At 42.2% G+C, this 23343-nt stretch overlaps 1 protein-coding gene across 1 annotated transcript; it reads left to right on the forward strand.

Moving 5' to 3' along the window:
- Nucleotides 1-26: 26 nt before the first annotated feature.
- Nucleotides 27-22674, forward strand: kiz (kizuna centrosomal protein). Its single transcript, XM_061083145.1, has 15 exons — nucleotides 27-143; nucleotides 590-652; nucleotides 1198-1360; nucleotides 2591-2665; nucleotides 3946-4546; nucleotides 4645-4885; nucleotides 7697-7816; nucleotides 8529-8693; nucleotides 9889-10039; nucleotides 12041-12197; nucleotides 12662-12724; nucleotides 14050-14142; nucleotides 14571-14640; nucleotides 21483-21529; nucleotides 22430-22674. The coding sequence occupies exons 1-15, from the start codon at nucleotides 70-72 to the stop codon at nucleotides 22531-22533; spliced, it is 2187 nt and encodes a 728-aa protein (XP_060939128.1). The 5' UTR covers nucleotides 27-69; the 3' UTR covers nucleotides 22534-22674.
- The last annotated feature ends 669 nt before the right edge of the window (nucleotides 22675-23343 follow it).

The following is a 23343-nucleotide window of genomic DNA, read 5'->3' on the forward strand; positions in this document are numbered from 1 at the left end:
TTCTTCCTCTTCCTCCTCCTCCTCCTTCCTCTTCTTCTCGGTGCTGCTGCAGCGCCAAACCGGGTGAAAATGTCCAGCCCGTCTCGCCGTGAGGACCGGTACTATGAGAAGATCACCTCCCTCCAGCAGAGCATGCACCAGAGGTGAGGCTCCACCGGTGGTTTGGGTTCCCGCGGCCTGCTGGAGACCGCGGGCTCGAGTTGAGGTGTCCGCCCGCCCGGGAGCGTCCCGCTGCCGCTTGCCTCAGCGACGTGCTGCTAGCTGCTAAGCTAACCTGCAAAGTCCATATAGCTAGCTAGCTCATTAGCCTGTTGATCTCGGACGCTGCCTGAAGCTAACAGCGGTAATGTTTTGGATGGTTCTTGCTTGTAAATGGATGGAAAGCTAACATATATTAGCGGGATGCTAGCTTTCTGTGCGGCTAATGCTATTTTATGTAGCTAATGATTCCCAGAATGTAGTCAACATTGGCATCTGTGTTAACTGTTAGCCATCAATTAGCCTCCAGCTAACCACGGAGCAGCAGCAGTGGTGTGAGTGAGTGACAGTGTGTGACGGGTGTCTCTCACGTGTGTTTGTGTGTGTGCAGGGAGAAACGGAGACTGGAACTGGAGAGGGAACTTTTTGCTTACTCCAGATCAGATAAAAGAATGTAAGTATCCACTGTTGTTTACAGGATATATATATATATATGTGTGTGTGTGTATAGTTGTCTGCCTCAATCTCTTACTTTTCCTTAATTTTCACATTAACTGAAAACTTAAATACATGATATTTTAAGAAAGAAGTCCTCTATGCATACAAGTTTATTTTAAATATTAAATCAGGTTTGAAATTAACCATGTAGTGCATGCGATTTCTACAGTAAACTGTTTGCTGTAAATCCCACAAATGCATAGTGATGGTAATCATCTACTCTAAATTATATATATTTTATATTTAACAGTGTTGTGTTCAAATGTGTTACTGGTACCTCTTTGGATATGCACAACATTTTTGTTTTCATTGCAAATTGACTGTCCTGTATTTAAGCATGCCAGGTCAAAGCAGCCAAAGCTTGTGTATGAGTGCTGAGCACTAGATTTAAATTTAAAACACATTGTGCTTAACCTTCTCTTGTGAAAAGTCAAGCTCTTATTTTTTGACTAAGCTCTTAGATAATATTTCTTGTGAATACTAGTTCTCCATTGCCTTCAGCCTGCAGATAAAGTGTTCCAAACTGCGCAGCTATCTCAAGGAAATCTCAAACAGGGAAGCTCGAGCGAAAATGAGAAACCTTGAGCTTCTGAGAGATGTGGAGTGCATAGAAATTAGCATGAAGGAATATAGTCCTGACCGTGGCCCCCTGGAACAACAAAAGGTACACGCACAATTTCATTTATCCACCGGAGTAGTTTTTCTCATCGTGGATTAGTATTAAAAACACGGACTAAGGTTGATCCAGGTTTAATAATCATTAATACATTCATTACTTTTTAGAAAAACACAACAGGTTTCCAATTGTACCATAGAAAAACAATAAACTCACAGATCTACAATATAATAGATTCTTTAATAAAGTAATGTGTATTTATTTATGAAGCATGTTCCCGTGTATCTGCCTTAATATGCTATGTTTTTATTTGAGCAGAGTCAAAATTTTTGCCGGGAATTGCTTGATGTGACACTAGTAAACACTCAAACTGTGCAATTTATCACGACAAGCAAATGAACGAGGGGGAAAACAATGAGCCAGTCAGATTATCACTTAAAACACAACGACAGTGCTTGACAGCTTAATTTCAAATTAACAAAATTGGCTAATTATGACTCGCTGAGTTAATTGCCCAATATAGAGACTCTGAAGTGCTCCAGAGGTTTAGTCATTCTCTCCCCTCAAGCAGTTGGTTTATTTCCTCTTGATGCTCTATGAGTCCTACATGTTTGTTGTTATTTGGTCCTCCCGCTGCCCTTTTGTTTTTGTTGTTTTCTAAGTCCCTCCGTATTTTTCTGGTTTAGCATTGATGTTTTCAGCAATATAAAAGAAAACACAAATCCACAGATTGACAAATAGCAAATTGAAGTTGCACATACACATACTGAGGTGCATACATTTATATAACAATTATATTTCTAATCCTCGTTTGTACTGGTTGTGCAAGATGTTCAAAGCCAGAACTGAAGGCTCTTTACTTGTAGTAGCTCTGCTTCGGTAAACTGCTGTTTAGAGGTACGGCATGTTTGAGCTAATCCAAGTGCCCTTAACCAGACCATTAGGTTTTTTTTAATTGGAACTGGGATTTAGGCAGTTAATCTGGCCAGTCAGATAAAATGTTACGGGCGGTCAGTCACACAGAGGACCCCCACTTGGGAAAACGTGCTGTGATTGATTGATGCTTGACAATGTCACTTTTGCTGTCAAACCATCTGCTTTCACACCATACTCAGATAATATCCAACAGCACTATCACAGCATTGTAGCAAACAGCACCTAGTGTTGGCGTTCAGTGTCAGTTTACCTCTCACAAATAATGTTATTTTTTAGATTATTAATCAAGCAGCTGATCTGTCTGCCTCTGTTTTTGTGATAATCTGTCTTTTCTTGTTACAGGCTGACTTTTTCAAAAAGGTTTCAAAACGTATGGAAGAAAGGCAGAAAATGGAGAAAGGGCTTGAAGCAGCAAAGGTAACAGTGATATCATATGTGCAACAAAAATGAATACCAATAGTAGTAATAACAATAATTTCTTTAGTATATTTTTTGGAAAGTAACTGAATTTGTACACATCACATCTTATACTGTGTGTTTTTACACATTTAGTTGAAGAGCGGAAAAATTGTCCTTGTTTTTTTTCTTTATTTGGGCTCCTTTTTTGAAATGTTTACAAGGTTTATTCAAATCTCAGTTCTATCAAGCTGTGTTTTCAGGTCTAGAATAACAAAGGGAAGTAGACATTATGCCTGGTAAGTCTGTAGAGGAGTCTACATTTAAATTGTGTATCTGTAATAGCACAGGTGTCTAATCCGAGCTGCTGCATCTGTACAAGCGATGTAGTTCAAGCCCATAGCTGCTTTCTCCCTTCACTTAAAGCAGTTAAAGCTCTTTTAGATGAAATGTCTAAGACATCTCATAATAACTTGGAGCATGCTGTCTAGAGCAGTCACTTGTAACTGTGTGCAAAACCCCCCTCAGCCTGTCGATATTGTAATGAGCAAAATGGTACCGTCACTCCATTATGCATACAAGCCATTGGCTTGCAGTGTGCATGTCCCTCAGGCAGCAGCATTCATTAAGGGAAGCTTACCGGGCTGAAAGCTGGAGACAGATGATAACGGGATATGATTTTCATATTTAATACATTCCTTGGAAGAGCACACGCGTGCCGCAGATTGATAGAAGAATCAATTGCTACTTTAGTGAAACACTTTCTACTTTGCCCTGCAGCTACCGATGGAATCACTCAGCCAAGAAATTAACTTTTCCTCTTTTTTTTACCTACTTTGTGGATCTGCTGGGCAGGCTGCATGGTTTACAGTGAATGTTATTAAGCAGCTAACTGTTTGGTATTTAAGACGCTTATCAGAAAAGAAACAGAAGCCATGCTTTTTGTTATTATGTTCGGAGGGAGGCTTTTTTTGCTCTTCCCCCACCCGCCCCTTGGTGACATTGCAGACATGAATCAAAACTTGTCTAAAGGATTTCTAATAAGATTAAAAGTTGAAACATTGATCCTGAGACATTCTTCTGAAATAGGTTGTGAACAGAATTCTGACCTTGGCCCATATAAGATATACTTATTCAGAAATGTAAAGTGGATAGTTAATATACTTGACTTGAATTTCTTTCATAGCAGACTTGTTTAAACCAAGTAGGACATTTTTGAAAACAAATGCATAAGAATTTCACTTATGTCTCGGGGGGGGAAGATTCATTTCTAGAAATAATATATTTTTTCACATTTACAGATCAAAGCTGTGCAAAGACGGCATGTGGACAGCTCCTTCTCTCATCAAGCTAAGCATTCTACAACGTTCATTTCTATGGACCAACAGACCTCCAGAGAGTCTGATGCCGGCACCACGAGTGTACACTCACCCCAAGCAATGCATCGCTCACCCACTCGCAGTGTGCACTCCCGCGAACGTCTACCAAGTGGCCTTTTGAAGGACCTCAGAGTTGGCGAAGAGGAAGCAACCAACAACCGCACACGTTTATCAGATGACATTTCAGGCTCAAACGATTCCCCAGATGGCTGTAATTTGAGTGACAAACATGAAAGAAAGATGGCGGTGCTCCCATCTGTGTGTGCGTTAACAGGAGCATCTGGCAATGTGCCTTTTGGAAGTGATGATGAACAAGAACCTTTATGTAGGGTGAATTTGACTGGGCCTCAGAAGAGTCCATCTCCCAGCAGCAGAGTCCCCACGATGGCTAAAGATTCCCCTGCAGAAGGCACTAAATCCCCAGAGATGGCTCATCAGCCACCTATAATGGAGGCTGGAGGGAGAAGTCTCAGCCTTTTGATGCCTGAAAACACTTCTGGAAAAGGAGCTCAAGATAAACCAGGTTTGAAATGTTATTTCTTGTGTATTACCTTTTTAATTACATTTAGTCTTTCCTGACATCCTCGGTTTTGAAAAAGACTTTGTTTTGTCCTTTTGAAGATTTGAAAATAAGCCAAGTGATACGTGTCGGCACGCCGGGTTGTGACGTGCAGTTGTCCGAGAGCAGTGCCAGCGACCTGTCCGTTTCTCTGACACAATCTGAGCTGGACCAGGATCTATCGGAGGATGTGGAATCCGAGAGGAATGCCACTTCTGGAGGGAGTGATGCTCTCAATCAACACAGCCTAGAATCACCCATCCACTCTGATGGGTCCAAGAAGACAGCTGTGACCTTGGAAAGGTGCAGTATGTCTAACTTTGTTTGTACTTTGTCATCAGGAATTCTCAAGGCAGCTCCGTGCAGCAAGAAACAATTTGATTGTTTCACGGCACATAGTTGTGTTAAAATGTCCACAATGCAGTCAGTCTCCCCCCCCCCTCCCTCCCAAGATTTACAGCTAAGCAAGCTAAGAAAGGAAAATGTTCTGCCCGGCCATGCTGAACCACAGAGGGCTGTTAATGATAGGAGCAGGGCTGAAGACGCCGCGCAATCCTCCTCGCCACCATCACATCTGAGGCTGACAGAGAGGATTGTGGGAGTCACGGTCCACGCCACCTCGCTCCCTCTAGCTCGGCGGCAGCTGCGGTGGTGGCAGTGATGCATCTTATAGGGAAGAGCTCAGGACCTGTCACCAACAATATTGCCATAATCCAAGATAATGCTGTAACAGAGCAATTTTCTGCTTGAGAGACCTCAGGAAGTCCCCAGTGGAGGAGGAAATTTGTGGCACCATAGAGTGTTCTGGAGGGTGGGCATGTGGACAGCACTTACAGCCACAAATCCTTAGCGTGATGATGGCCTCTGAGTTGAAGGATCATTTTGGATGGGGTTAGAGCCACAGAAAATCCCATGTGAAGGTTCGCTCCCTGAGCTTCTGCACCTTCCCTGCAATATACAATTTATTATGACCAGCCCCTCGTTTGCTCTTCAAAACAGTAGAAGGAAACTTTACTTTTATTGTGTATTTTTTTTCTTCCGTAGTCTCATATACAGCCCATATTGTTGAAACACTTGGTTGTATTTTCCCCATTGTGCTTGTATATTATTAGTATATGCTATATTTTTTTTAGATTGCTCACTCAGTTGCACACATTGCCACAACAATGGTATTCAGTGCAAACACATTATTTTCTGTAACCACAAACGCAAAGAGCTTTTCGGACCATTATCCAGAGTCAAATGCTTTATTTTAGAAATGTGTCTGCCCTCTATATATGTATCAAAAGCAGTGTGAGGGTTTTTTATTTCCCCTCTGATAGTGGAGCATGTTTGTTTGTGCATGTCTGTGCGGTCGACTATACTGTTTACATTGTGACCTCAAGAAGAGCCGCAGCTAGCCTGTGCCGAGGGAGACAACCGCGGGGGCTGCAGCTCTCGTTCCCAGCACAGAGGGCTCCTGTGTACGAGGAGAAAACCAGAGGCTTTGATTTAAAGTTCCAAGAGCATCCAGTGTCTATCCTCTCTCTCTCTCTCTCTCCCTCTTCCTTAAGGTTAGAGTTTATATCGCTCCCTCCATTCAGCTCACAGTCAGGAAAAAACAAGTCTGGGCAATTCATTAGATTATCCCATTATATTTTCTCCTCCTGCGTGGCTAGGGTGAGCTAGAGTATACGCCTGAAATATCCTTCAGGTTTCTTCCTCGAGGAGCATCATAATGGCCTCCCTGTGTCCTGCTCTTAAATATGTCGTCCCTGAACTGCATGACGGTTTTGCTCGATTAGGGACAGCATGTCACCCAATTAACGTTGGGTTCTTGAAAAAAAAATCCACTGCCAGTCTTACATTGCGCTCAGTGTGTCGGTGTTACAATTTTTTCATTCCTTTGTGTGCTATATTTGCCGTCCTTGCCAGCACGCTGAGATTCCCCTGACACCAGTCGCTTGACGGTGAGGGCATTCCGAGTGGTAAATCACCCCGGAGCCTGTACTGTACGCTGTGGAGCAATAACGCCGTGGAGGCTGACCCCTTCTTCCCAGCTAACAATGTGTTTCTGATGATGTTGACACACGGACAACAGCAGCATCTAAAGTGAGGTTGGGGACCTTGACATGAAAGCTGGCAACAATACAATGAGAGAGCGAGAGAGAGGAGTTTGCAGGAAAACACAACTAATTCACTTTCTCCCTCTCTAAAGGTCTCTCTTTGAAGAGCATTGACAACAACAAAAAGTGGAAAGAGAAAGATGACTATTTCAAGGCCCGCGCTGACGATAAGGGAGAGGGAAAAAAAGACAGTTTTTGCCTATGCTACTTCAGCCACACTGAAGAGGACTTAGCACAGACGAATGGCACACTACAGAATGTCATGGATATAATTCAAGCTGCTAGCTTAATCAGGATGTTACCAGGAAACAACCTGCAAAAAAGAGGGAGCAATTGTTTGCTGACCCCTAACCCAGAAGCCCATTACAGATTGTCATAAATTCTTTTTTGGCCCCTTTTATGTCGGGGGGCTCAGGATCCCTCTCGGCTCGGGGTTTCTGGGGAAATTCAATGAGGGCCACCCAGAGCTTAATGCTCATGGAAGAGATGGATTCCCAATATCCACATGCATTACACATCCATTTCTCATTTTGCAGCCACACACAGGCCCAGATTAAGGTATAAATCACTCAACAAAAATAAATCTAGAGGCCCCTTTCTTTTTTATGGAAGCTTTTATCTTACATTTTGTTATTTTACAAAGAAGCATGTTTACTTTTTTGTAATAATGCTGTATATTTATGAAATGTATTTTCTCCATTAAGTTGATATTAGGTATTACTCCAGCATTTGACCGCTAATTCTGCGATCTCTAGTTTTGAGTGGCAGGTTTCTCAAGCTTTGTCATACAACCTGTCACATTACATGTGGCACCATCAGCAGACAAGGCTTGTTGAATTGCTTTAGACCTTCAATGATCAAATTCCTTCAGCAGTCCTTGTGTGTGTGTCAAGGAAATTGCCTGGAAAATGTATTGCAGTTTTTTTTTGTTTTTTTTTACAAATAACGGGTCTATCGATCCTGTGACCTCATCCTTTCACCACATCAATGGGTTATGTTTTTTTGTTAGTCTCTCCCAGGGAGGAATCTTTAATCTGCTCGACAGCATCGAAGGACGACTCCACGGTGAATGGACAAGCTTGTATGGGGATTCTTCAATTGATGGAGGACAACTCAATAGACTTATCGGGTACACCTTCGCTGTCTTTCTTCAGATTTCACAATCTTATCTCTCCCTGTCAAAATTAAAATGCTGTGTATATTTATTTAATGACCATGGAGCTGTTTGTGCAGATGAGGAAAACATATTATCCTTCTGCCAAGGGCTCTCACTTTAGATGAAGTGTCATCACAGACATGCGCACGTCTTTATTTCTGAGGGGTTTTGGAACACACGGGATTGTTATAGTAACCAGCCTGATGAATTGTTATTGGGCGTCGAGGAGATTGAGGATGGAGAATTTGTTTCATTAGACCGGGCTTATTTTTCATAAGCCTTTTATATTTCATAGCATGATTAATTTACCATAATTGGAGTTCTTGTTGTAAAGTGCGCATAAATGTCTCACAAGGGAAAGCTGTCCTTCTCTTTTCAAACCCAGTACATCCTTATCCCCCAGTGATGCCAATGTGAGTGTTTGAAATGATGTCAACAACATATTCAATAGTAAAGAAAGTGGCTGTATTGTGTCGTGACCCTCAGTGTAATGTTTAGTCTTGCTCTGATATTATGTAAGCAAGTGATGTGTGTGATTATACTTGTATAGTGTGTGTGTGTGTGTGTGTGTGTGTGTGTGTGAAGTGCTAGCAGCTGCTGGATGTTCTCCCATGTACTCCTGACCTGTTGGCTGAGCCCTTGACTCCGTGGCGGTAGCTGACTGCTCTCTCTATATATTTGGCAGCCTTTGCAACGTCGGAGCGGTCTTGAATGACGAGGACCTTGGAGCATGTGGAGCCGTTGTCCTTCATGAACTTCAGAGGTTGTCATGGAGCACGGCGAAGGGCTGCCTGCTCTCACAGGATCTAGTGAGTTCCCACCAGTCAAGCTCTGATCCTAATGAAATAAGGTAAGTCTCTGGGTTTCTCGAAATTATCCGACAACCAAAGATTAGTGTGTCTTTTTCCAAAGTTGTTTTTAGTTATGCTATGTTCAGCTTAATGTGACTTGTGATTGTGGGATTTTAAGAAGTATCACACCTGTATTTTCAGTGTAGATCATTTGTATAAAGTTTCACTGCTTATGTAATGTTTAATTTAACCTCTTCTCATAATTTAAATATATATATACATATTTGTATATGTGTGTGTGTGTGTGTTTGTATGTATTTTAAGCTTGTGTGTGTGTGTTTGTGTTGGTGTTTGTTTAAATATCTAGTAAAATATTGTTTGTGATATAGTGATGGGTTGTGTAATATAGTGTGTGTTTGTGTGCACTGTCAAAAATGGTGCTATATGAGTATAATGCAGAGCACAATTATCAATGCTCTGAAAGCTACAGAGCTCAATAGGCCTTTCTCTTCATCTCATAAAGAAAGTGAAAAGATGTCCAGTAAAGGTGAATTCCACTTTTCAGACAAAGACTGAAGAGCTGCCTGTGCATTTCAACAGTGGCTGAGATATTGCACGCTTCCATTCGATACTGCCTCCCTTGTCCACAAATATAAAGGTCATCTTTGGTGTCACCCAGTGCGGTAGCAGTGCATGGGTGAATGTCATGAGTAAATTAAAATGCCCTATCTGTGACTTCCAGTCCTTTGGATAATGAGGAGTTGTACTCTGAGCCAAATCCGTGCTCTGCTTCACTACTCTATTGATTTCAATGAGACATTTCCTCCTATATACTCAGTCCAAAGAAACACACCAGTGTCCCTTTCCACTGGAGATCCCTTTTGGCTTTTTGACCTTTCCTCCAGTTTTCAACTAGGAGATGCCTCTATATTCCAGTCTCTCTTTTTTCTCTATAAACTGGAATTTATAAATGATCCATATATTGTGCTGAAGTGCTAAAAGATGGCAAATGAAGTAGTCTTTTGACAATGGGGGAAGAAATGTGCGAAAATATATTACATTTAAATTTCTTCAGATTATGTACATTAGTAAAAGTTGTCCTCCGTGTTTTTGATAATGTAAAACTATTCCATTACCAGGAAGTATGAACAAATCAAAAATAAATAGTATAATTATGACTTGTATTCAGATGTCTCACTGAGCATTCTACAAGAAAGCCTCCTCTTTCTCTCCCACCCCCACCCTTCACTGCAGCGCCAGCCTCCCTCCTGATGCCGCTCGGCTGTGGGATCGCTGGTTCAAGCACGCCCTTCTGCTCAAGGAGCGCCGTGTCCTCAACACTGAACGCTTGGTCCAGCTGTTCACGCCGCTGCTGCTGGAGCGCCATACCTCCTACAGCCACCAGGTAGCGTCGGAGGCACATACACTGCCTCTGCACACAGACACATACACACAAATAGGAGGTCAGACCCTTGCAAAGACAGACACCCATTCCCCAAACCTAAGCAGGCGTTAACACACACAGACGACTACAGGAGAGAAATGTGTTCTTTTTCTTCTACTTTCCAAAAAGACTAGTGTTTTTCTTTCTTTTGTTGTTGCCTTGCATGTTTTTTAAAGGGAGCTTTAGTCGGTACTGAGTGCCCTCTTTGTGTTTGGCGTTTGAAACCAAGCCCCGCTTGGCGTGCCTGCTCATCAGATTGCTTCACACGTTGACCCAGACAGAAGGGAGATCCTGACCCATGCGCTAATCACAAATCACAGCCTCTGCTTGGCTTCTTTCATCTCATGTGGTGAATTCCTCTGAGAAACACTTGCTTTTAATTTGGTATTAGCTCAAAGTATAACCGTCTGCTGGGTCCGACTGAATGAGGGGAACCCTTTAAAAATTCTTTACAACGGAGGATTGTTTTAAATTTCCCCGCTCATTGACCTTGTGCAGATCATGTTTAATTAATCAAAGAAATGAATCGGCATTGAAAATTCCCAATAAGAGCCGAAAGATGACAACAAGAAGGGGTTTCATCAAGAATGTACAGGAATGATCATATATATACAAGCAGTGTTTGTGTTCATTTTGTGGATTCATCTTATCTGGGTTCTTGTGGCTCTGAGGTCCAGTTTCCCAGATGCAATGAGAGAGGCAAAGAGGGAGACTGTAGAGCCTCTTGAAAATATGAACTGACAAAAGGAGGAGAGGTACTGCCATCTCCATCATTGTGTCCAAGTGCATCAAGAAAAGCCTGATTGAAAATCTTTCTCTCTCACTCCATCTCCTCCATCTATATCCTTCTCACTCCCTCTATTCCACCATCTCTCACTTTATTTCTCTCTCCCTCCCTTGGTCCTCTCGCACAACAGCTTACTCTCCACACACAAGAGAAAACTGAAATTTCCATTCACGTCTTGCCACACAGCCCGGCTACTCCCGACAAATGGGAGCATGCAGCTCGCATGCACACACTCAAAGAGGCCCTTTGAATATTCAAGTGCTAACAGTTGCATTCATTGATATTTAAAATGCAGTGGGTCCGCGAGAGCCCTCAACTCGCGGTACATTTGACTAAATCTAAAAAACGAACAAAGAGGGATATCGGGGATAAGGATCAAGACAGTTTTATTCTGTGCAGCATCATCAAATACCAACGGGCAAGCTCCGACTGGCATGTGTTTGTGTCTCTTCCCCTCTCAGAAAATAAAAGGGTGTACATTGTCAATCTTCACTGCGACCTACTGATAAGAACTTACAATGCACTTAAAGTTTGTCACTGTCAAAATCCTCCTGATCATCCGCTCCATATTAGTGCTCATTAAAAGTTGCAAATGGCCATCTGAGGCTGAGAGGCAGTCTTTTATCACAAAAGAGAGATGATGATGGCAGGATTTGATACGTGGAGGGAGGGGAAAAAGGGAGAGGAAAGAAATCGGTGTGTGGCATCTCCCCGCTCCTCATCTCCCGGAACAGCTCCTCTTAATTGTGTATCCTCATCTCCCCAGAGATGAAAATGAGCTGGAGAGGGAGGAAGAGAGCAGTTTGTCTCAATCCTTTCAGCCAAGAGGGGAGATATCTGGAACGTGTTGCACATTAACGCCAGGGTGATTGCATTCTTTAGGCGCTTCTCTAATCTCATGGATGAGAAGAGAGGCAGAGCGAAAAATGAAAAAAAATTGTGATTGAGAGGGCGAGTGGAAGCGAAAGTGTGCGAAATTATCTTTTTTTAGTTAAACGAGTGAGAGAACTTGAAGTTATTTTCTCTCGGCGTTTGAACGTGCACCACAGCTGCACCTCTGTGCGAGCAGCCGTGGCCGAGTAAATGACTTGCTTAATCGGCGAGAGTTCAATTTGACACTTCCTTCACTAAATGGGAACAATTAAGAATGTGGTTTTAATTTGTGCTGCTCGCAGGCCAAAGTGCTGCTGAGGACACTTCTGTCCCGGTCCAGTGAGGAGTGCCCCTCAGCTGAGGACGAGAGCGACTTGTCTTCCTCGTGTGATTCTCCTTCCCTCCTGGTTGACAGTCATGTGAAACCCGCCAGGTCAGCAAAACAGCAGCAGATTCAAGGTAAATGAAAATTATCAGTATGGCACAATAGAATTTTTTTTAGTTATTATTATTTGAATAGAGGGGTTTGGTTAATTTTTTTAAGGGTGAATGGCATTCCCCAACAATTAAAATCTCTCCTTTCAGAAAGTGGTTTAGTTTCATTACAGTTGCCACTAGTTTCTCTCAAACAATCCACACAGAGTTAAGTCTCTCTTTGCACAATAATATACAACAAGTGCATTTATGGGAACAAATGTAGACTACTGCTATTTTTTAGGTGCCACCTCTGCAGAGAACTAAAACTTTCCTTTTATGAAAGAAATCAATTTCTCCATAGAGCTTTTTTATGAATCTCTCACAGGCCAGTTTTCATGCAGCCGTCTATTCAGAGGTGAAGAAAGACCCCCCCAATCCCATTTCTATCCCCGAGACTCCCTTCCTCCCTGTGTCTGCTTCTCACTATGTGCTTCCCTTTCTTACAGAACTACAAAGTGCTGAAGAGGACAGCCAGGACGAAAGCCCTGTGGAAAGTGTTCCTATTAGAGGTAAAAAGGCATCGCTGGTGCCCCAGCATTCACACTGTCCTTATGTTGTGGTTTGTTTTCTTCCCACTGCAGTGAATAATGGGCTCTTTTAAGCCATGGCTGAGGCAGGATGATCAAGGTGAATCCAGGGTCAAAGTCCCACCTGAAGAGCAGTGCTAGTTCTCTCTAATTATCTCCGAGAAAACACTAGCTGTGTTTTTCAGCCTTAGTCTGAGGCATTCTGGCAAAATTGATAATTCACAGGCCGCGGCATAATGCGGCCGCTTTAATTGTCAGGATGCCAGGGTGGAAAGCGCAAGAGATCTGTCGTCGCCTCTCATTATCTTCTAAACAATGCTCCGGCAAGGCTGGACTTGAAAAATACTAGATGTGAAGGCATCCTGGAAGCAGTTGGTGTGCCCATCCCTCGGCTGCACCTCTGAAATGTAAAGCAATCCTGTATTACCCTTGGCTGTCAGATTTCCTACTGGGTGTTTGGTGTCCGCATCCCTGAGGTGCACAGCCAGCAAAATGAGTCCAGTTTTCAATCGCTACTCTTAATCAAAAGAGCCATAACAAGCTAAAAAAAAACATGACTAAAGATGTTGCCAGTAAAGGATTTTGCTGTGCTGAGGGACATCAATGTTACAATCAAATACCGTGACCTTGGAACCGATAGTAATTGCCAAGACATGATCATCTGTAGACCTAGTGGGTATTTTTAGATTAGATGTAAAAGCTGTGGCTGTATAAAGTGCAGTGGGTGGAATAACACTGGAGATTGTTGTACACTATAAATGTCGAATGGTTTCAGAAAATGATTAAAAGTAGCATTTTTGTTTCATTCTGAAACCAAGTCAGAAATGTCAGGACATGTGGCTCCATCCTTTTGATTTGCTCTGTGTGTTTTAGCCACATCATTGAGATAACAGCCCATTTATTATGTACTTCTGCTCTGCTGATTTTTGCCAGCGCAGTCTGTGCTCCTCTCAAATATGATACCTACTTTAGTGTGCCGGAAAGTAATTATGAGTGTTTTTAAAACAGAAAATCAATCATTGCCTTCCTGCCACGGGGATGCTGAGATAATGTGAGATGCTGATTGCTGTCTCATGGAAACTGTTGCTACATACTGTAGGCTTGAATCAACAGCTTAGCTGATTGAGCGCAGTGTTTTTTACCCACTCTGTACGGCAGTAAGACCGAAAGACTCAGCTACTGGAGCGTGTTGTCTCAACAAACACAGAAACCTCTGAAAGTTGGAAACCTGGCTTTTAAGCAAATATTTAACAGCGACTGTCTGTGTGTGTGTTTGTTTGCGTGCGTGTGTGTGTGTCCTTGAACAGAGACCAAAGCATATCAGTTACTTAAACAATCAGCCATGCAGGAAAGGCAGCAGAGCTCTGAAGAGGAGGAGGAGGAGGTGGATGGCCTCTCAGGTAAGAGATGCGGTCCACTCTACCCGGCAAGTAGCAAGCAATCGGAGCCTAACCATTGGTCAACACTGGCATATGTTCTCACAACACGTAAGGGCACCACAGAAAGCCCGCATGTGTTGTTTACACAGACATGCTGTACGCCAAATGATTGTCAAAGCCCAAGTTGGCTCAAAATTATAATTTCCGTTTCCTAAATTCTCAAGATCCCAGCAATCCTGGGCTTGAGGTTGTTAGTTAAATTTCGGGTGACGTATTCCTTGTGCATGCAAAGAGTTCTGAGTGGATTGTGAAGCAAATGTTGTGAGACCCAAACATCACACTCCCATAATCCTTACCATAAAGTCCACATGGAAATATGCATTGTTAATTACCTTGTGATGAGATGTCCATACCTAATGGTTTCATCTGGCCTTGTTTTCTCTCTTAAGGAATAAATCACGGCCATGAAGAGGACCTGGGGAGGGCCAAACGCTCCTCACATCAAGACCCTTACCCCGGGTAAGAACATTGTTATTATTCAACGGGCCACAGGAAATGGGCCACCAGACACCAAAGTGGTTGATGTACATTTGCATGGCTGCTCTCATAATTCCCAGTTCATTTCCATAAGATCAATTGGGCGCCACCCATTAACTCGCTTACAAAGACAAAAGGCCCCTGAAGCCCCTTTCGCTCACTGTTTGCTCGGTCGGGACAGGTTTTTTGAAATATGAAAAGCAAAACGGGCACCACAAAAAATAAATTGGAGTCATAATCTCACTGTCTTCAGCCTTATCGTCAGAATGCAAACAGATCATGTCAAGAAGAGAAGCAGGGACAACTGTTTTGGAAGAAGGGGACTTGAGTGTTGACAAGGACAAATGTCCTTTGATTTTTCACCCTTGAAACACATTTCGGCTTCTCAAATCAGAGCCCTGAGTGGGTTGGAAAAGAACATCTAATGATAAATAGCCTTGTGGAAGCTAACACCATCACAGTTACATTTGAATATCAACACGACTTCATCAAATCTGCAATTGCATGTCGGGTCCTCAGAGCACCTCTTCACTGCGAACCCATTTGGGCAGTCGTAATGGCTGGGTAAACGTTATGAGGAATAATCTTCTCTGATTTCATGTGATTACTGGGCACCACGCTGACACAAGGGCTCAAGTCTGTACCTCCCTGGCCTGGCAAGCAGGCACTCCCAGTCTGCCTATTAGCCCAGGGAAGGGCCTAATCGGCTAGCTCTATTGTGGTCCTCATAGCTGCTGATGTCTGCCACTGCCAGCCCCCGTGACCACGCTCTTTAATAAACATGAGCCAATTTCGGGCCCAGACCCTCTCAGATGGTGCCTTCGGCCCTGTCATTAACGTGCATGGGAAGCCCGCAATATATGTAATTAAACAGAACCTGCAGGAAAAAAACTCGTCAGAAGCAGAGAGCAGTGATGAGACCTCAAGTTGTGTACATAAGTAAAATTGAGCAAACGTGTCATTGTGCGTGGATGACACTCTAATCCCACTAGGCTTTGACTGGAAACGGCGTGAAGAGCTGCACGTCACCATGACCATCATCTTCTTCCCTTTCAGTCATAAAGTGATTTCTGCTCTTTTCTTCTGCTTGGATTTATGCATTCCACTTAGCACAAGTCACTTGTTGTTGCTTCATTGCCACCACTAGTGGTGTGGAAGCCCTGCAAGAAGAAGCATAACACCGCAGCAAGCTGCCTCTCCTCTCTCTCCTCCACCCCGCCTCTCCTACCCAACAAAAACAAACTTGTTAATTATTTGCTTTATTTTGTCAGAGAGCTGATGAGTGACATCAAAAGGAGGATGGAACTGGACTCAAAATACAAAAATGGCTTCTTTCTCTGTTGTCTTAGACAATAATTATGATTTGCCAGTTAAGCCTGGAGTACAGCAGAGGGATTGTAGTTTAAAGCAGAGGCTTTGGTGCAAAAAATGCATTTATAGCCCTTTGTGAGGCTCCTCATTATGTGTGGGCCCGATTCATTAAGTAATTGGTTTGCAGTTGTTTACATGAGTATTAAGGCCTTCTATTCAGGGCCTTTGAGAGATACATTGTGCAAATGTTGCATGTTATGAATGCAGAATGAGAGGCGGGGGGCCAGTCCTATTGGCTAAACACTGCACTCGGCTGAAAAGCGAGAGAAAAGCACTGGGTGCTGCTTTGCATAGCAATGACTAGGGCCTTAATAAGCTTTACAGATTAAATACATGCAGCCTATACAAGATGCAAAGAGATACTCTTAACACATTTATATGTGCTCATTTCACTATTATGGTGTTCGAGAGAATTGAGGTCTTTCATATTCTTTTTTTTTTTCTTTTTTTCTCCCTCACTCTCTTCCTTGCTCTCTCCCACACAGTGTTTTTCAGTCAGACACTTTTATAGAATGTGCTGTTTATTGTATTATAAGTCGTGGGGAAGCGACTGATCTGCAACATTTATTAAGGATTTGTCCATTAGAAATCTTTTGCTGTCTTTGTGAGTGGCAAAGTAAAATCACTTTGTGGTTGAGTGGGGATGAAAGGAATAATGCACGAAGGAGTGAGTCTTAATAAGCAGCTGCACTCCATGTAAAGACCACTTGTTCCCCTTTGTACGCGAGTGCATGCCACTGCTTCCTCTCGTGCAAAGCGTCATTGTGCTCCTTTCTACTGTAGGCATTTCAGATGCCACTCCTTTCTTATTTTTTATTTAGTTTTTTTTTAATACCTTTTTATTCCGCCCGTGGTTTTGATCCTAAAAAAATGCTCTAACACATGTGCACACACACACACTCGTGCACAAACTAAAATCCTCCATGCAGCCATCAGCGGGTGCGATGATTGTTGTGCCTAGTGCCTGCTTGACAAAAACCTTGACTCAACAATTAGTGGTTTACAGCTTTGCCTTGGACAACAGGATGTGCTCAAGCATTCGACCTCAAATCACTCAAAATCAGAATCTCTCTCTCTCTCTCTCTCTCTCTCACTCTCTCACTCTCTCGCTCTCTCTCTCTCATTGGGAGGCGATGTTTGTGGATCCCTGACAGTTCACAGGGAGGAGGGATCGAGGGGAAAGAGGGACATGAGCTGAGAGGAGAAAAAAAAGTGGAGGGGATGTGGAAAGAGGGAGACGGGCGAGAAAGAGGGAGACATATAAATATAAATCTATAAAGAGGGAGTGAAAGATGGAGTTGCCCTTTACGAAAATCCAACAATGAGTCAAGGAAAATACATGTAAACACTTCATCTGACAATATAATACTTAAAGCTTTGTGATTCTTAATGGAAGGAACTGCACCACCAGGCATGTGGCAGCATTAAATCTATAGCTCTCTTATTATGTGATTGTCTCTTAAACAGTCAATAGTCAACCTCGGTTCTGACTTATATTTCTCACCTGATCTTCCAACACTCAGAGAATCAGACCAAAACCAGGACAAAACATGACAAACAAGTCAGTGACTGTGGGTGAAGGCAGCATTTAGAGGCTCTAACCAGAGGAGGTCACTGTCCTACACTGATGGTCTTACACCAGGAAAGGAAACCTGATTGCCCTATAAAACGACTTAGTTGGCTTTCAGACAATTTCTCTGCTTTATTTCTGTTCATTTTTTGTTATTAATTTAGCTTCAAGATTTATATGCAGGTCTATCGAGCAAAAGCACTGAAGCATCTGATGTAAGCTGTTTGGAGGAAGATTTGGGCATAAATAAAAATAATACATGGATACAATTTTCAGATTTTTAATAGATATCTTAAGTTGTGTATTTTCTCCACCTTCTTTAGAGACTCAGACGTTTGTGTGTGTTGAACAAGCAGCAAACGTATGTAAAAAAAAACCTAACATAAAATGAATGATCTGTCCTGTTCCCTTGCCCCTGGCTCTCTCCTCCTGACTGCCACCAGTCAGGAGGAGAGCAGCCTGTGTTGAAATCATTGGCCCAGCGTCTCCTCCTCCTCCTCCTCTCTGAGCTGCAGTTCTTTCTCATTGCCAGCAGAGAGCACTCACATGTTAGACAGCGCCCACTCACCAGTGTACTCATGGTTGCCTCTCACTGTTTGCCCCCACTGAGGGCTATATCCTGCTACCATTCAGGCCCCAGTAGAGTACATCTAAACGGAGCCTAAACAATGTTTCGGTGGGGTCATCTCTGGGATGGGAGTAGGAGTTGATGGGAATGATGAGGTGATGGGTCTCCCTTTACCTTTAGACAAGCACCGCTGCACAAAAGTGCTATTGTGCTATTAGCATTTGTGCGTGGGTGGCAGGAGCTTAAAAAAGGCCAGGGTAAATAAAAGCAGTTTTCCAGCTATCAGTGTGTGCAAGCCAGTATTAACTGCTTGGTAAGCATTATTTCCTCACATTCTCTAATGTGTTTATACTGTAGGATAACAAGTGAATTCTTTCTTCCCCGACTCACGGACACATATCTTACTTTGACAATTGGCCCTTACTTTGACCTATTTAACCTGTGGTTTAAAAGGACAGTATGTACTGCATGACCAGTGCTTTTGTCCATGCACTTATATAAAACTACGACACTGGACACATTATTGTAATGTATACGATATGCTGTGCTGTGCTTTTTAGCCGTTTAGTACATGAAACTATTCTAGGCAGCATTTAGTTTCAGCGGCATGTGTCTTTTAAGCCACAGTTTAAAACAGTATTCTCATCTTACCCAACAAAGAGGTTGAGGTGTAGTCACAGAACAGAGCACTGGAGTTGGATCACTCAGTTAAACAGAAAATCAATCAATCAATCTTTTCTAATATCCCATATTAACAAATTACAATTTGCCTAATAGGCTGAACAAAGTGTGGCATCCTCTGCCTTTAACCCTCAACCAGAGTGATGACAAACAAGAATAGTCTCAAAAGGAATTTAACAGGATAGCAGAGTGCCTTGGGTTTCAGTAAGCATGTTTGTGTTGCCACTTTTTCCTGTCTTCCACACCATCAGTACTATATCTGTATAAATATATAAATATGTATGTATATGTGTACGCACAATGTGCCTGAGATACAATATTGTAGATATATCAATTATTGTAATATAATTATTATATATCTTCAAAGATATAACTAAACAATCTGTAAATTAGATTACATTATTAGATGACATTATTTTCTGAGGTGCAGTTGTGTATTGTGAAAAATACAGTAACAGTTACAGACCTAAATACAGTTTTAGAGGTGGCTGTAGATTTGACTCTGCAGGAGACACAAAAAACTGTTCAAACAACAATATGAAACAATTGCAAGGGCCAGAGAAAAAAAGATCGAGCAAGGTATTTGGGAGGAAAAAAAGATGTTACAATAGCTGTAATTTGCATCATTTTACACATTACATTCACCTCTGTCTACCAGAGCCTGTAAAACAGTGGCCGGCCCAGTCTTACATATTCAGATTATTGCCTCAATTAAGGGAAACTCAGCAGAAGATGAACTGGCATAATGTTTATGGAAACGGGATATTAGATTGGCGGGGTCAGATCCAGACTGGGCTCTCTATGGTAATAGCCCCGTCTTGAAATCAGTTCTGTCCCCCACTGAAGTGGAACAGCTGATAGACCATTCCCATCCCCGGGGGAAGTTCGAGAAAAGAAAAAAAGCCCAATTTACTCTCACTAGCAGCTATTATTGTGGCAAAGGAGAGGAAGTAATCGTATAGATTATTGCTGTATTTTTTGCTGCTGCTGCAGAGTCTGGTGAAGATCTGTTGCCTAACAGTTGTAAATGGATGCACTAAACCCAGCGGTTTTGCTTCAGCGGGTTTTTTATCTCTCATTCAGTTTAAAAAGCTCAATGTGCCTAACAGGTAGATTTCCTTTTTCTCTTTTCCTCGTCACGGTTTCCACTTTTAGTCTGGTACCCAAAGTCTATCAGGATTTAGATCTTTAAAAGTGTAAACTATTTTGTTTTAATGTTAGCTATATGTGAAAACACTTAGCTCCCTATACACAATCGCATGGATGGTAAAATAACTTGTAAATTACTAATTGTAGATTTTTTTTTAAATAACCTATTATTAGGCTAAACATTACCCTGAATTCACCTAAATCTATGTTTTTTACAAGGTTTGATTATAAATTGAATAAAATACGCACACATTTGTTTCAACACCTCGTATCATGGGGGGGGGGGGGGATTGCTTTTTTTCAAAACTATTTTACTTATTCAGCCCCTGCTTTGGCTTATTAGCATTTTAAGTAGCAGAGGTTCAGCCTGCTGCCTGACAAGATGCTGGAATCATCCAAACGTCATGTAGGAAGTACCGTTGGCATATATGACTATGAAGGTTATATTCTAATGGTTATACTGGCTCTATGGTATATTGCTTATAGCACAGAGCAATCTGCTCACAGTTTTGCAATGGGTGGTGCACATCTCTTTTCTCTCATTCTGTCTTGAGTGGTGCAAAGCAGCAATATATAGTTTAGAAGATAGCAGTGGGAATGCAGCCAGAGTAATTTGGTCCTTATCCTCAATGTACAGTCACGTGTGCCAAGACTTAGCTGAGGGAGAGATGAGGAGATGAGGGTGATTGAGAGGATGACAATCACAGGGGTCATGGGTTGGAATTGATGCAGATGGAGGAACACACCCCACGACTGTTTTGTTTTTTTGTTTCCGATCTCATCTGCTTAAAACTGTGCATCATTCTTTTTTTCCCTCTTCTCCACCAGGGAAAGCGTCCGCGCTGCTCCGATACAGAAGGTCCACACAAATAAGCCATATGTATATGTATGCTAACCTGGGAGATGATGAGGATATATTGTTGGGTTTCTGAATGGGCTCTGTGATGATGTAAATTAAAGAGGAGGCCTTTAAAATTGGAACAGGGGCCTTATTACATATGCATTGAGGTAGATCAAAGCCTTTTCGAAGGGCACGCATTTACATAGCGATATCACCCGTGCTATGGGAACCTGGCAACCCTGTCGTTGGACTATTTTTGAATAAAGAGGGCCTTGTGGAAGTCCTTTGGCACAATTAGAACAGGAGTCAAGCAAGTTCCCCCTGCTTTACTGTCTGAGCTTACCCAGCAAATACACTCCAACCCCCGTCACAGTGATTTTCATCAATTCAGTCAATTTGTCATATAGATGTAGTACTTGTCCAATTAACTTTTTTCCATGTTCTTGATAGATTCTTAGTTGGATTACCTCTTCTGTTGCGTTTTTCATTTCATTGGTTACATTTCATATTGTCTGTGTGGTTTTACATTTACTGTAAGTGCTGCCTTTTTTTCCCTTTTTAGCTATTTTTGCTCCAAAGTAGCGGCTCATTTTTCAAAGAAAGTGGTAACTAAACAAGGCTCTTAACTGTCTCTGTGTTTCCAGGACAGAAAAGACTAACTCAAAGGCTTGTTCTGCTACACAGTTGAAAGGTGAGTATAGAAAGTCATTTTCAATTTTGCGTAGAGACACCCTGTGAAAAAAATGGTTAATAACACTGAACCAAAGAGAGGGTTCATGCATTAACAAGTACGAAATTATTGTACATTTCTAAACTTCATAGGTGAACCAACTATTTGAAGATTTTTTTTCTGTAGAAACAGCTATGCCTTTTGAGCATGTGTGTATGAAAAACCTAACCTTGAAGCCAAACCCTGAAAGCTTAGATTTATGTTGTCGGCGAGCGCAACCTCTGATAAATACTCACAATAATCTGCTCTTGCATTAAGGATCAGACCTTGAACAAAAACCAAAGGATGTCTTGGGCAATTTATCAACTGCTATAGATAAAACCATGAAAGAGATTCTAATGATTTCTGTATCCAGATAGAATCAGTTGCTCCCTAGATCCAGCTGAAATATAACAACTGTTGCAGTGATGGCTATAATCAATCAATTCCTCTGCAGCAGCAACTTAAGATACAGTAAACACAGTATGAAGTGAATATGAACACTTATAGATCTTTAGACCTGAGCTGCTGCACGTAAAAAATAAATAGTACACATCTCTGAATGGGGCTCGAGCAAGTGGATCCCACTTTATGTATTTATAAGGTGACACAATGACACATACATTTACATTTTAACAGCCGCAATCAGATCCCGCAAGACGCACTTCACTGCTATGAATGAAGACAACATATAGGACAGTATAAAAGGTAGACTGTTCATTGTGACGTGTGAACTCAAGTTAAACATGAGCTTTACTCTATTGAAATCCTGCAATGCTTATAAAGAGAGTATAGAATTGGCTTGATAAAGAAAGGATGCAGAGGATGTAAAGCGCTACACTGCCTTATATTGTTGTTTTCCTGTGCACCTTTTCTGTTCAGCTCTCTGGGGGGAATCCGACGACAGCTACTCAGAGATTGAAGCAGCCTTACGCCCTCAACCTTTCAACACAAACAACGATGACACCGATGACTTCTATGATTGATATTGCCCCGGAGATATTTTTTTAAATGCCCTACAAAATCCCAGGCAGTTTGGCTCCCAGTAATTCACCCCCTGACCACCATTTTCGTGGTCAGCCTTGTAAATCGTATGCGTACTGTATCGTAAAAAACAAATAATAAAGTTGACAGCTCTCACGCTGGCTAAAGTACGTGAAGAGTTGTCCAACACTCTGATGTTAACCCTGCTTCAGTCTCTTTATCTGAACAACTCTCCCGGCTCATAATAACAGCTCGAAATAGATTAAACTGATCTTTTAAAGCGATTTGTTTGCACTAGGCTGGAAATCATGCATTTTGAATGCCGCAAGCATCTCCTAGTGCTCTACCTCCAGCATGCTCGAGTGTAGTGATGTGAGTCACCTGTGAAATGACAAAGCACAATGGCCACTCTGCACGCCGCCGTGCGACCTGTGAACCCGCTGAAGAGGCCCATCTCCCGGGGCACAAAGTGTTGCACCGCCAACAAACTCAGAATATTTTGTCCCTACATGTATTTCCACCGCTGCTTCTTTAACACTTGTGCTCACGGTAAAGAAACACAAAGATACATTGCCTCTGTATTGTGCAAACGATCGTTGCTGAAGCCACCAGTAGAGTCTTCTGCAATTTATCATTTTTGCAGCACATTGAACATCCTGTGTCTATTAATAACTCTGAGCTGCTGTGTGGGAGGCTACATTCCCAAGTTTACATTTATACTTCATTATGTCTGCAGTGTAAATTTCCCGAGCTGCCATTCTGGGATGTGGTAAAAGCCCCTGGCATTCGGTGTCAGCAGGATTCCATTAGTC

Source organism: Limanda limanda, chromosome 12 (genome assembly GCF_963576545.1).
Source record: "Limanda limanda chromosome 12, fLimLim1.1, whole genome shotgun sequence".
NCBI classification, from domain to species: domain Eukaryota; kingdom Metazoa; phylum Chordata; class Actinopteri; order Pleuronectiformes; family Pleuronectidae; genus Limanda; species Limanda limanda.

Bases quoted from the DNA above. Each gene is read 5' to 3' on its own strand.
- kiz (XM_061083145.1), top strand. From the start codon at position 70: ATGTCCAGCCCGTCTCGCCGTGAGGACCGGTACTATGAGAAGATCACC. The intron at 8,694-9,888 runs GTAAGTCTCTGG...CCTTCACTGCAG, and splicing joins TCTGATCCTAATGAAATAAG to CGCCAGCCTCCCTCCTGATG. The intron at 12,725-14,049 runs GTAAAAAGGCAT...GTCCTTGAACAG, and splicing joins GGAAAGTGTTCCTATTAGAG to AGACCAAAGCATATCAGTTA.